The sequence below is a fragment of the Conger conger genome, chromosome 18 (genome assembly GCF_963514075.1).
Source record: "Conger conger chromosome 18, fConCon1.1, whole genome shotgun sequence".
NCBI classification, from domain to species: Eukaryota; Metazoa; Chordata; class Actinopteri; order Anguilliformes; family Congridae; genus Conger; species Conger conger.
In genome coordinates, this window is record NC_083777.1 from 22449961 (window position 1) to 22463332 (window position 13372).

The 13372-nt window shown below is 53.9% G+C and overlaps 1 protein-coding gene across 1 annotated transcript in view; it reads right to left on the minus strand.

The window, feature by feature from the left end:
• The window catches only part of zswim8 (zinc finger, SWIM-type containing 8), a 39758-nt gene that overhangs the window by 1256 nt on the left and 25130 nt on the right, over nt 1–13372 (minus strand). Inside the window, exons 10-25 of the mRNA XM_061227957.1 lie at nt 12858–13372; nt 12283–12414; nt 11671–11850; nt 10850–11033; nt 9868–9966; nt 8594–8718; nt 7991–8300; nt 7480–7632; nt 6844–7066; nt 6052–6341; nt 5103–5326; nt 3702–4193; nt 3164–3341; nt 2901–3062; nt 2391–2510; nt 1798–1976 (exon numbers count right to left, since the gene is read on the minus strand). The exon at nt 12858–13372 is cut by the window's right edge and continues 734 nt beyond it. Of these exons, the coding sequence (XP_061083941.1) occupies nt 1798–1976; nt 2391–2510; nt 2901–3062; nt 3164–3341; nt 3702–4193; nt 5103–5326; nt 6052–6341; nt 6844–7066; nt 7480–7632; nt 7991–8300; nt 8594–8718; nt 9868–9966; nt 10850–11033; nt 11671–11850; nt 12283–12414; nt 12858–13372 (3566 nt within the window). The remainder of the gene's footprint in view (nt 1–1797; nt 1977–2390; nt 2511–2900; nt 3063–3163; nt 3342–3701; nt 4194–5102; nt 5327–6051; nt 6342–6843; nt 7067–7479; nt 7633–7990; nt 8301–8593; nt 8719–9867; nt 9967–10849; nt 11034–11670; nt 11851–12282; nt 12415–12857) is intronic.

Sequence of the window (13372 nt, forward strand, 5' to 3'; positions counted from 1 at the left end):
TCAGAAATAAATATGAGATCACCTTTGTAAACAATACACCAAATGCATAATATAGATACAAGGCTACAGATGTAACACTTTGGGAAGGAATCGGCACCAATTTGTGTGCGAATTTGAGCCTGGAGCAGGCTGGTGGACATGTTTAGCCTGACAGTCAGCAGACACACTGCATAGGCCAGAACGCACATGCACACGCACACGCACACGCACACACGGCACTTGAGCCTGGGCGCATCGGGGGGAAACCAGAAACCAGTCTCACGCGACGACCACATTGGTCTCTGGCAGGGCCGTAAGTATTACTGAGGACAGCCAGGTCATGTCCTCGGTTTCCCCCCGCACGTACATGTCCCGGAGCCTGCCTTTCATTTCACTCCTTAGTGAGAACATCAGTGGCCTTTCATTTAGGAGGGCAACGAATGGCCTTTTCTCAAATCTAAACCAATTTTATCTAACTAATCCAGATTTGGAAGCATATGTACATGTGCATTTACACCCTAAACGGCACCCTCTAAAAATGAACACATTAAAGGGGAGAGACCCTCGGCCTGACCCCCCCCACCCCCCCTGGGGTCTTCCAGACCTCCGCACCGCCTCACCCTCTCTCTCGTCATCACGGACTCCGGCGGCTTTTAGCGGCGCACGCTCGCCTCATAGGTCCGCTGTGATTGGCTTTATTTGACCGCGTCTTGTTTATTTAACCACGAGATTTTAAATTACCACAGCGAGTTGGGACTCCGGGACTACCTTTTAACATCTCATCTGGATTTCATCCATCTCATCGCAGGGTCTCCTGCCATGCTGTGGCCCCATCACTGCCAATTGCTTTTACGCTTAGTTCACAGATAAGACTGTCTGCCACCCCCCACCAGCAAAATAATCAGTCCCAGCAGCAAGCCGCTTCTCCCATGACGTCTCCCGTCCAAGTGGCAACCACTTAACATTCAGACACAATTTCAGATTTTTTTTCCTTTCCTTAAAATCTCTCTCCGTTACGAGCGCACGTGTCCCACTCCACAGTGCATCTGTGGTTTTTAATGCTTTCTTTACCCAGGGACTGAGCGCTCATTGAATTTCAAACATGGACACTTAATCATCAATATGGATCCTTGTCCAGAGGCTAAACGCATAAATAATACTAATATTGATGCCTGTTCCCAAACCTAAGTGTCTATCTGGGATAGCTGCCAGCAGACTGTAAAAATAAATAAATAAATAAAGAAACAGATTGGTGGGGCTGCTGTTTAATGTTGCTTTTGGAGCCTGAAGGCTGTTACACTTGTGACCAATCAAAGCAGGAGCAGACAGCCAAAGATCTGTAACGGCAAGGGAGACAATGCACTTCTCTGTTCCTTTTCAGGAAGTTCCTGTGGCCAATTAAACTGATTCAATGTCAACATTAAGCTCGCTGAATTCAACAGGTCTGGTGATGCAGCTTTCTGCTCAACGACACGGGGGGGGAAAGCCAAGCACTGAGCGCGTGCAATCTCGCCGGTCGCTCCGTTTATTTCGAGAGCGCTTCGCTGAACGGAACCGAGTGCCTCTGCTCTCTCAAACCTAAATGGGTTTCCCACCCGATCCTGCCGACAATACCCAGGCCAACACAGCGTGACTCACAGCACTGTACCATTTGTCTCGTCCTGTGAATAGACGGGCGGTTTTAGCCTTTCTGAAGGCCGTTTAAATTTGAATGAAATGATCATTCTGTGATCCTGTGTTGCAGGTAGGTCTTATGCGCTCGGGTATAATAACGGTAATCATAACAGCGGTGTACTGTAATAAAAACAGTAACTCTACCTGTAGATAGGCCTGGTGGCAGCGCTGCACCAGCTGATGGAAGGCTGGCGTTCTGAGGTGGGCGTGGATGTGGGCGGGGTTTAGCCGCTGCAGAGCTTCCATGATGATCTCCTGTAGGACGAAGGGGCTGAGCACGCCCTTGGCCGCGCCCACGCAGAACTGGTACACGAAGTTCACCCCTGGGGAGGAACGAGCAGGTGTCACACTCCGGTCACGTCTACAGAACCTTGGGTCACGTCTACAGAACCTTTGGTCACGTCTACAGAACCTTGGGTCACGTCTACAGAACCTTGGGTCACGTCTACAGAACCCGGGGTCACGTTTACAGAACCCTCAGTCACGCTTACAGAACCTTCAGTCACGTTTACAGAACCTTGGGTCATGCTTCCAGAACATCAGTCACGTTTGCAGAGCCTTCAGTCACACGTTTGCAGAACCTTCAGTCGTGCTTACAGACCATCAAGCCTGAACGGTCACCCTTTGGTCACGTCTACAGAACCTCGGATCAGGCCCAGTAGATCAAAGGAAGGGTGGAGCAGGTTGCCACGGCCAGCACACAGACCCCAGCCCCCTGACCGTCCGGTTGGACTCACCAAGGCGGGCTGCCAGCCCGAGGAGCCACTTGACGTCCTCCGTGTAGGGCGGGCTGCGGGAGAAGTTGTTGGGGTGGTCGTTGTGTGCCCTCCTGCCCAGCATCTCCAGGGCGAGCATGCCTGCGTGGACCAATCACACTGCATCAATACATTCACTCAAAACACTGAGCGGCCAATCACTGACGAGCAACAGAAAACCACCTCCCTTTGTAATCCTCCTTATCTTTACCTCAGGTGCTTGCTATTTGGGGCCTGGTTTTTGTTACTTCTGTTACTCTGTAAAGCATCTTGAGAGTTTTCTGTATACAAATAAAACTGACTTGACTTGAATTGACTTATTGTCAAACACAGCATAACTGACACAATGCAGAAAAACACATCGCTTTTCCTAGTTGGCCTGGTGGTAAATAATGCAGCAAGGTTAGCAGACTACAGCCAACACTGCGGTCTCTCCCTGTCGATGGAGAGAGCACATGCCAGGCGCACGGTATTATGGAAAAACCCGCTCACCAACTCTGTAGGCGGAGTGCAGGTAATGAAGGCCCTGCTGGCTGATTGGTTGGCTGTGCTGCTCGTCTTCAGATGGGAAGGGCGTGCTGACCAATGCGGTGGGCTGGGAAGACAGTCCCGGAAGGGCCGCCCCCTGGATGGCCTGGATGGTGGAGCCACCTACTGGAAGCACGGAGAAACGCAGGGCGCGGTGTAAGCCGGTTTTGCTGGATGGGAATTTTCGTCGACGGCAGAAACAAGCGACCAATCCCGCACTCACTGACCTGCCACGGTGGTGCTGAGGGGCAGGCCGGTCTCCGTGTGGTACGGGTGGACGGCGATCTGGGTCATGGACGGTACCGGGACGCCCGGGAATGTGACCGCAGTCGCTGCCATGGGCGGGTGCGGGCCGGTGGCCACGGAGAAGGGGTACTGCGCGCCGATGAAGGCCGGGTGCATCCCCTGAGAGGGCCCACGGGCACGTTAAAAATCAGATCACACGTAGAGCAGGAACGCTAACGTCCCGGTGACTTCTGTCACATCCACAGACTCAGCCCCAACACAACAGCCAAGTGTATCACAACACACAGGAATCACTTGTTATAGTCCCAGGTTCATCCAGACAGATCTCAGGTATTTCACTAAGATATTTGAAGCTATGTCTAATTTGTCTGTCTGTGTGTATGTCAGTGTTAGTCTGTGTGTTTGTCAGTCTTGCCACCTTAGTCTCACCGACTTTCACCGACTTTAACTGACTCACTAGCCCTCAACGACCCTCAATGACCCTCAGTGACCCTCAGTGACCCTCAGTGACCCCTTTACCTGTGGGTAGGCGGCTCCGGTCACAGGAAAGACAGTGGGCCGTGGGACGTGCTGCAGAGGGTGCCCCAGGTACTGGGGAGTGCAGACGGTGGGCAGGTGGGCCTGGATGGTGGTGTAGGGGTGCAGGCCCTGGGTATGGGGGTGGGCGATGGCCGTTCCGGGGATGCCGTGGGACTGGTAGATGGTGGAGCCCACGGAGATCACGGGCACCACTGCAGCTGCGGTCACCGTGGCGGTCACCGCCACCCCTCCCTGGTCCATGGGCCCCCCGTCCAGCACGCCTCGGCCCACATCGGGGGCCCTCCGGCCCGCCCCACCGTTGGCCCCGCACCGTCCCGGCCCCTCGCGCTGGGCCCCGACTCCGCCCCCCACGGTCTGCTCGTAGAGCCAGTACCACTGGTGCGCCACCTCGAAAAGCACCTCGGGGTACACCCCTCCACCCTTCGCTGCCTCCTCCACAGCCATGCAGGCCTTCTCCAGCATCACGTTGTCCTGGAGGAGGGAGGGAGGGTTTATTCAGTCAGAGAAACCTCATCATTCATGCTGATATGCCATGGTGATAACAGTGGGAGGTCGAAGTATAATGGTAATGTTGCGGATATATAATAGGAACCGTGGTAATCGTGGCAATGAAGGTAATAATGGTGGTCGTTAAGACCTCTGTCACAAGTACCGCGTTATATTTGCGTATCTTTGCTGTGTGTTTGAGTTCCTTCACAGTTTGCCCCAGATCAGACACTTCCATCTGTGATTCCTCTGTTTGAAAAAGCTGCTGTTTGCCTTTCACTCGTGGAGACTACCTCTTCAAACTTTGCTTGCGGAAGACTTTGTTGACTTTGCGTGTTTGACCTTATTTTGTTTAACTTTCAATTCTCTTTTGATTTGTTTGCGGATTCAATTTTGCGGTTGACCACTGCCTCGTTCTGTACGACTGATTCTTCCTTTAGCCCTTTGGTCTGATTGTCCCATATTCAGTGTGTTTGACCCTGATTCATTCACCCCAATTTCGACTTACTGTTCCCAGGTGGGGTATACATCCTTCCATCGGGACACTATTTTCTTACTTTCTTTGTCATTTTTCCTTTATTATTTTTGAAGGAGACTCTGGGAGGAAATGTACATCTCCATTGGGTTTACGCGATCCAGACTCTTGGTCGTAGCCTGCAGGTTATGTGTTCCAAAGCTCAGCATTCACAGCCACCCTGTACCCGGTAAACCTTTGAAGACTAGTCAGGTTGGTTTTGTTTAGGCAGATTGGGACCGGAGTCAGTCTGCTGTTTTCATTTACAACCAAATCTCCACTGCGTTCCCTGATCCTCCTCCCGGTCACAGTCCACCCAGGACCAGGTGGTAGCAGTGGTGGTGACACAGACCTGACGGTGGTGGCGATGACGGTCCTACCTGCTCTTTGCACTGCACCAGGGCCCTCTGGATCTCGTTGGGGTTGAGGGCGTGGGCGTGGGGCAGGCAGCTGAGGGCCAGCTCTGCCGCGGCCCTCACCATGTTGGGGTCCCGCGCCCGGGAGGCCCGGTCGGCCAGGGACGCCACCTCCGGGGGGGTGAGGTGCCCGTCCCAACACTCCACCAGGATGTTCAGGGCGGCGCTGCCGATCTCCATGGCCTGACCTGCAGAGTCAGAGAGCAGGGGCTTAACCTCCCAGAGTACAGGACTACAGGAGCGCAACATAACAATCCAGGGACAAGATCACAGAGACCCGTGGCTTAACCTCCTAGTCTACAGAAAATATCCCAGGGACAATATCACAGAGACACGATGGCTGTGATGTCACCTTGCTGATGGAACACAGAGGGCGCTCCACCAATACATTCGTACATTGGTGACAATTGACAGAACAATTCTCATGGTGATTGGTGGACACTTTCTGGCCACTACTTTGTAATTCTCAATTGCCTTCTGCATTCCTCTGCTGGTTTTTACCATCTAGAGCAGGTTCCTATCTCTGTTCCTGGAGATATACAGTCCTGTCAGTCTTTGTTCCAACCTTAACAAAGCACACCTCATTCAACAGCGATAGATCTTGTTGAGCTGCTAATTAGTAGAATCAAGAGTGCCAAATTAGGATAGACGATAGATCTCCAGAAACAGGGTTGGGCAGCTGTAGCTCTGGAAATTGTGTGTAGTGTGAAGGTAAGACAGAAGTTCTTGGATGGAGTCAGGGGCAGGATAGTGGCAGACTCAACTCCATGAGGTCTTTGGTGCATGTCAGCATTTAGGGAATAAATGTCACCGATTGATGAACCTTAACTGGTGACCAACTGAAAGGAAACCACAAAACCCCACAGAATCTGCAGTCACCCGCGACGTGAGCGGGGGGGGGGGGGGGGCTCACCTGTGATCCAGGACACGTGGGAGGAGTAGGTCCTGGAGAGCCAGTTGGGAGAGACGAAGTTGTGCAGGCCCAGGGCGTACAGGCCGATCTCGAAGGCACAGAGGTGCAGGTTTCGGTGGGGGCCCTGGTGCCCCCCGCTGGCGGAGGGCTGGGTGAAGATGGAGGTGGAGCTGTTGCCCCCGGCCTTGATGAGCACCGTCTTGGCCAGCTCGAAGTAGAAGTGCGCCGCCGCCTCCGAGGGCTGGTTGGGGACGTGCGGGGCGTGGCACTCCGGCCGACGCCCTTTATACCTGCGCAGCGTCAACCGATCCAGCCATGAGCATCACGCATCACTTCCTGTCTCTGCCACATCATTTCCCCCAAAGCTAAAAGTGCTCGTTTAATTGTCATGCAATGCCCCAAAAGTTTTATCTTTTTTAATCAAAGGGAAAAAAAAAGTACATCTGTACATTAGGAAAATGCAGCCACAATCCAAGAAAAAAACCAGGCAAGTGCACATAAAAAGATTGGAGACACTGGCACAGTCCACAAGGGAGCTGACTCATACATAATCAACCTGTGCGGTTTGGGGGTTCGATTCCCCGCCATCGCACTGAGCTGTGAGCCCTTCTCTCTATCTGCTACCCTCTCTGCTTCCCTGTCTGAATAAAGTAAAAACTACAGAAGAAGAGTTGACTTATTTTCCCAGAAAAACGGCTGACGCCTTCGTCAGGGCTGCTGTGTTGCGTGTCGTCATTGTTACCGCCCCGGAGAGATTCCGAGGGCGCCATGGTAACGCTCAATCCCGCTCACCTGCTGGTGTCGGCGCTCTTGGCCCTGGCTCCGCCCCCGGCCCTGCGTGAGCCGCTGGACGACGACGAGCCCAGCGAATCGGAGGACGAGCTGCTGATGCTGTCGCTGTCCTGGCCCCGCCCCCACGAGGCGGCCGCCCAACCACCGCGGAGTGGGCGTCGGCTTAGCGTGGGGCTGCTGTCGGAGGTGGTCTCCGGGGCGCTGCTGTCGATGCTGGCCATGCCTGAGGGCCAGAGAGAGCCCTTACATCACACACCTTTACAGAAAACCCATGTGCATTGTATTTGAGTGTGCGTGAGCTGGTGTGTGTGTGAATGTATACAATGTGAGCGTGTGTGTGTGTGCACATGTAATGTACGCATATGTCTGCAAGTGTGCACACGTGTATGTGTATATGTTTATCTATAGGTGCAATGTGTGCATATGTGTTTGTGTGTGTGTGCATACGTGTGTGTGTGTGTGTGTGTGTGTATGCAAGTTTGCGCACATGTGCACGTGTGTAGTATATGTGCAATGTGTGCATGTGCATTTATGTGTGGGCATGCATGTACGTGTGATACGTGCATGGGCCTTGTGGTTGCACATCCGTGGGGGTGGGGGTTTTTGTTGGCGTAGCACAGGAAGTGCAGCTCCTACCCGTGTGCTTCTTCTTCTGCCTCACCGGGGAGCCCCAGCAGCGGCCGCTGTACGCCCCGCGCCCCCCCAGCGCCAGCCGGCTGGGCACCGTGCCCTCGGGCTTAAAGGGGGCCGCCTCGCTCTGCTGCTCGCACGAGGACGGCTGCCCACCGTCTGCGGGGACAGGAGGCTCAGTGTTACCCTGTCAGGAAGTTCACTGTTACCCTGTCAGGAGGCTCACTGTTACCCTGTCAGGAGGCTCACTGTTACCCTGTCAGGAGGTTCACTGTTACCCTGTCAGGAGGTTCACTGTTACCCAGTGCTGTCATAGCACAGCGCAGTCAACACAGGGCTTTATTCATTGTGTTGTATTTATTTTTGTATGCATCTCACCCATGTAACTTTTCAAACACACTCCTTCACACCCAAGTCCTTGGACACCATATAACAAGCCCTCGCGTTATGAACTCGTATGTGGGGGGGAAAACACAGGAAGTGACATCATTTGCGGTCATATGACAGGAAGTGACACCTTGCTCTCGGTTCTCGCTGAAGCCCTCTCCCGCCGCTGCGTTCTGCACTCCGCCCGGAAGCCCCGCCTGCTGCCCGGCCGCGCCCCCGCTGGCCACGCCCTGCACAGAGGCGGAGCCTGTCGCTGCGGCAGCTGCAGCAGCAGGGGCGGCGCTGTGCTTGGACACGCCCCCCGCGGCCCCGCCCGTCCCGTGAGCGGTGTGCTTGGACGGGCTCTTCTGGCTGCTGGCCGCCGGCTTGCTGGAGTAGAAGGAGCTGAGCGTCTGGGGCTTGTGCGTCTGGCTCTCCCGGTCCAGCAGCTTGTCCAAGATCTGCAGGGACAGGACGGTTTGGGGTGTTAAACAGAAACAGAAGCCATTTCACAAACGGCCTAATATCATATCAAGGACGAAGGCTAGCACTGAGCTCCATGCAGAGGTGGGACCCCACCAGTACTGCTGTTATTTGGAGCCCAAGTACAGGCTGTAGCCCTGCACTCCCCTCCCAGAACATATGACCGCGCTCTGCTCAAACAGAGGGCTTTGCTGGTGCCTGATGGCTTTGTCCAGGTGGAGTTGTGGGTGTTGGTGTGAGTGTGCAGCCTGGATGAGAACAGGGGGCTCACCTTTTTCAGCTTGCTCTGGTCGTCCTTGTACGTGATCATGAGGGCCAGGGCCAGGTCGCCCTTCTCCCGCCGAGTCCCCTCGCACAGCAGGGGGTGCTCCGCCTCGCTCACCGTCGTCTTCATCCCTGTGGGGCGGAGGGGGGGTCAGAGGTCACGCGCCGAGGAGGGGTCAGAGGTCACGCACACGGAAACCGGGTACCCAGACCGAGACTGACATAACATAACAGCAATGCTCACAAGTGTACCTACTGCTTAGTTTGCCTAAAAACAAAATAGTATCTAACATCGTATCAAATGGTAAATGGTTGGCATTTATTACATTACATTATTGGCATTTGGCAGACGCTCTTATCCAGAGCGACGTACAGTTGATGAGACTAAGCAGGAGACAATCCTCCCCTGGAGCAATGCAGGGTTAAGGGCCTTGCTCAAGGGCCCAACGGCTGTGCGGATCTTATTGCGGCTACACCGGGGATCGAACCACCAACCTTGCAGGTCCCAGTCCTTTACCTTAACCACTACGCTACAGGCCGCCCATTTATACAACGCCTTCATCCAAAGCGCTGTACAATTAATGCTTTTCATTCACCCATTCATACACACACTTGCAGACCAACGGCGATTGGCTGCCATGCGAGGTACCGACCAGCTCGTCCAAGAGCATGTCTTGCTCAGGGATACTTCGACACACCCTGGGCGGGATCGAACCGGCAACCCTCCGACTGCCAGACAACTGCTCTAATCTCCTGAGCCAATGTCCTCCCCCATCAAGCCTGGTCTTGAAAACCCCCCAGTGCAAAGGTCACGCACCAAGCCATGGAAATCGGGAACCTCGGGTTTCATACTCCACAATAGAGCTTTGGTGTTACTCCAGAACCAACCATTAAAGCAGCTATTTAATACGGTTTCTTTCATGCATCTTGGAAAAAATTCTCTCTCAATGAACCCCCTGGGTAATTTGGTGTTTTTTCTGGTGTTGGAGGCCTCTGCATACATCAAATGGCGAAGAGCTTATGAATTATTAATGCCATATCCTGTTCTATTCAGCTTGCCCTATCATTAAATCTACTGGAGAGAGTCGAGGAAAAACAGCTCTGAAGTACATCTTCTGCCAACTGGCATGAGGGGAGATTATTCAAACATTAAATCAAGCTGACAAATTCTGCATGTGTGCGTGCTTATGCATATGTGTGTGTATGTGTGCGTGCATGTGTGTGTGTGTGCGTGTGTGTGTGTAGGTGTGTGTGTGTGTGTGTGTGTGTGTGTGTTCTTACCCAGCGCTGCCACTGCAGCCTCAAAGCCAAGCTCCTCGTCCCCGGGCATCTCGTTGTTACGGTTTCGGCTGGGGGGGCGGGAGCCCGTGGGAGACACCACTGCGGAAGAGACCGCACTTCCTGTCACATCTCATCCAATTACACACAGCAGGAACTCTCACATTTCCACAGGATGCAAGCAAACATGCCCTCTTTGTTTCTCAGTTACTTTATCTTCTTACAATTGGGTCTGTTCCTCCTCGGGTGTGAAATTATTCTGTGGCGAAGATCACGTGAGAACCAGCGTACCTCTTCATGTACAAGGATGACTGAAGTGTCGAAGACACTTTCTAAGGTGTATACACTTGTGTGTGTCTGCTTGCCTGCATGTGCGTCTGTGTGCGCACACGTTTGTGAGCATGTGCATCTGTGTGTGTGCGTATCTGTGTGTGTATGTGCAAGTGTAGTGTATGTGTGGCAGACAGTGTTTGTGGGCCTGTTCCTGCATCTGTGCCCATGTGAGTCTGTGCGTGCGCCTGTGTGTGTGTCAGAGTGCACTTGTGTGTGTATGTGCCCGTGTGTGTGTGTGTGCCCATGTGTGCCCGTGTGTGTGTGTATGCATGTGTGTGTGTTTGTGTGTATGCGTGTGCCCATGTGTGTGTGTGTGTGCGTGCCCGTGTGTGTATTTGTGTGTGTGTGTGTGTCCATGTGTGTGTGTGTGTGTGTGTGTGTGTGTGTGTGTGTATTAGTGTGTGTGTGTGTGTGTATGCGTGTGCCTGTGTGTGTGTGTGTGTGTGTGTGTGTGTGTGTGTGTATATGCTTGGGCCTGTGTGTGTGTGTGTGTGTGTGTATGCGTGTGCCTGTGTGTGTGTGTGTGTATGCGTGTGCCTGTGTGTGTGTGTGTGTGTGTGTGTGTGTGTGTGCGTGTATGTGTGTGTGTGTGTGTGTGTGTTCCTGTGTGTGTGTGTGCGTACGCGGGTCTTTGTCTGTGTCTGGGCCTCACCGGGGGTGCAGAGCACGTCGAATATGAAGCTGGCCAGCATGAGGGGCAGCACGGGCCGGTAGTCACAGAAGTTCCCGTCGCGGAGCTGCTCAGCCCGCTCCCTGATGGAGCCCATCTCCACCACGCCCAGCGGGATCTTCTTCAGCAGCGCCACCACCTCCGACTCCTGATACGCCAGCTTCACCTGCCAATCAGAGAGAGCCCGCACGCTCACGCCAGCCAATCGGAGACAACTGCATCTCACCAAGTGAGACCACCCCTCTTTCACTGCTCCTGCCAATCAGAGAGAGCCCGCACGCTCACACCAGCCAATCAGAGACAACTGCATCTCACCAAGTGAGACCACCCCTTCTCACTGCTCCCGCCAATCAGAGAGCCCGCACGCTCAGACCAGCCAATCAGAGACAACTTTTCAAAACATAGCGTTTCTAAAGTGCTTCACATCATGAGAAACATACACATGTAACGAATAGCAAGTATTAAAGAGCTTCACAAAATGAAAAACATAAACACAAACAGAAAAATATAGCAAGAAGCAATGTGACAAGAGTAGCTAACCTATAAATATGTCTTTGAAAGCGGTTTAAAACATGCTGACTGAACGGTTAACCTATAAATATGTCATTAAAAGCGGTTTAAAACATGCTCACTGAAGGGTTATCCTATAAATATGTCTTTAAAAGCGGTTTAAAACATACTCACTGAACGGTTAACCTATAAATATGTCATTAAAAGCGGCTTAAAACATGCTCACTGAACGGGTAACCTATAAATATGTCTTTAAAAGCGGTTTAAAACATGGTAACTGAAGGGCTTCTCACCTCCAGGGCCTTGGTGGAGGCGGGAGGTCTCTGCAGCTCCAGAGAGAACATTCCGGTGCTGAAGGCCAGCGTGTGGTACTCCAGCCTCTCGCTCAGCACCGTCAGCAGGAACGCCGCCTTCGACAGCGTGTTGGTGGCCACCTGTGTCTGCCGGCTCGTCGACACCTTGCTCTTCTTCCCCTGGACGGACAGACGGACAGAGAATGGGTTATCTCTGTGTCGTTACATTTCGATTTCGCTTTCACAGACTAATATCGTACAAATTTGGCCGACTCGAACATTGGCTTCATTTGAAGATACGTACATAAGGCCTTCATAAGCACTGCATAAACCCTTATGCCACTCCAAATACACTGCCATAAGGCATGCCATGGGAAACAAGCCCAAATCAATACCAGGTAATGGCCAGGGCATGGCAACGTCCTTTGGGTGGTGATGTTTATGAGCAACAGCTCCCTGAGTACATATGAATCTATGCAGTGGTTTTTATGAATACTTATGTAAGACCCTTCAAGACAGTATTACCTCCTCTGGGTGAGCTGCCTGTGTGGTACAGAAGCAGGCTGTGGGAGGTGGAGGGGGAAGGGGGGGCTCCAGGAGGAGACGGGGTACCTTGGTTTGGGGCTGCTCCACCTTCAGGTCGGGGGGATTGGCGAGCAGGTCCCCCGCCAGTTCCACCGCCAGCCTGCAGGCCTCGTTACTGTAGCCGTGAGCGTGCAGGGCCTCCGCACACGCAAACAGCACCTGGAACAGAGGAACCGGCCCGGCCGTCAGAACCGCCACGAGAACCACCGCTAGAACCACCGCTAGAACCATCGCTAGAACCACCGCGAGAACCACCGCTAGAACCATCGCTAGAACTACCACTAGAACCATCGCTAGAACCACCGTGAGAACCACCGCTAGAACCATCACTAGAACCACCGCGAGAACCACTGCGAGAACCACCACTAGAACCAAAACCCAGGGAACCCAACATGGTCAAACAAGTCCTGAACCGTAAGAAATGTCATACAATGAAACCATACGTGAACGACAGCTACACATTTAAAACAGAGATTATTTGAAAACTATAGGACTGCAGCATTCAATTTCATGTGGTATTTGCATTCTTAACCCCCAGAAATAGGCAAAAATGGAGACCTGGCCTGACAGAGAGTTTGTGAGAGCAGAGGCCTCTCCCTCACCTCCATGCGGCCCTCCTGCTCCAGGGGCCGGATCCCGGCGAAGATGTCGGGCTCCTCCTCGTGATTGTCGGGGGCGCCGCGCTCCTGGCCCTCCTCCGACGCAGCGCTCAGGTAGTAGGCCTGGTAGTCATCCTCCCCGGCGGGGTCGGGGGGGCCTTCCACGGCCTGGGGGGCAGGGGCCGCGGCCCCCCCAGCCTCAGCCTCCAGAGGAGGGTTAGCGGCCGCAGCCGGAGCGGCGGGGGAGGTGGAGGTGGAGGGCTGGCCGTCCACCAGCGGATCCTCTCCTACGACCTCCTCCATCTCCTCCTCCACCTCCACCTCCACCTCCTTCTCCCCCCCGGGGGGCGCAGGGGCCCCCGCCGCGGGGCTCTCCTTTGAGGCCTCGGGCGCCGCAGGGGCGTGGGCGGCCGCCCGCTTGGCGTCGAAGGCGGCGTTGGCGACGGTCTCCTTGGCGACGGCGTTGGCGCTGTACTTGCGCGGCTCTCGCAGCAGGGGCCCCGGCGCGGGCAGCATCT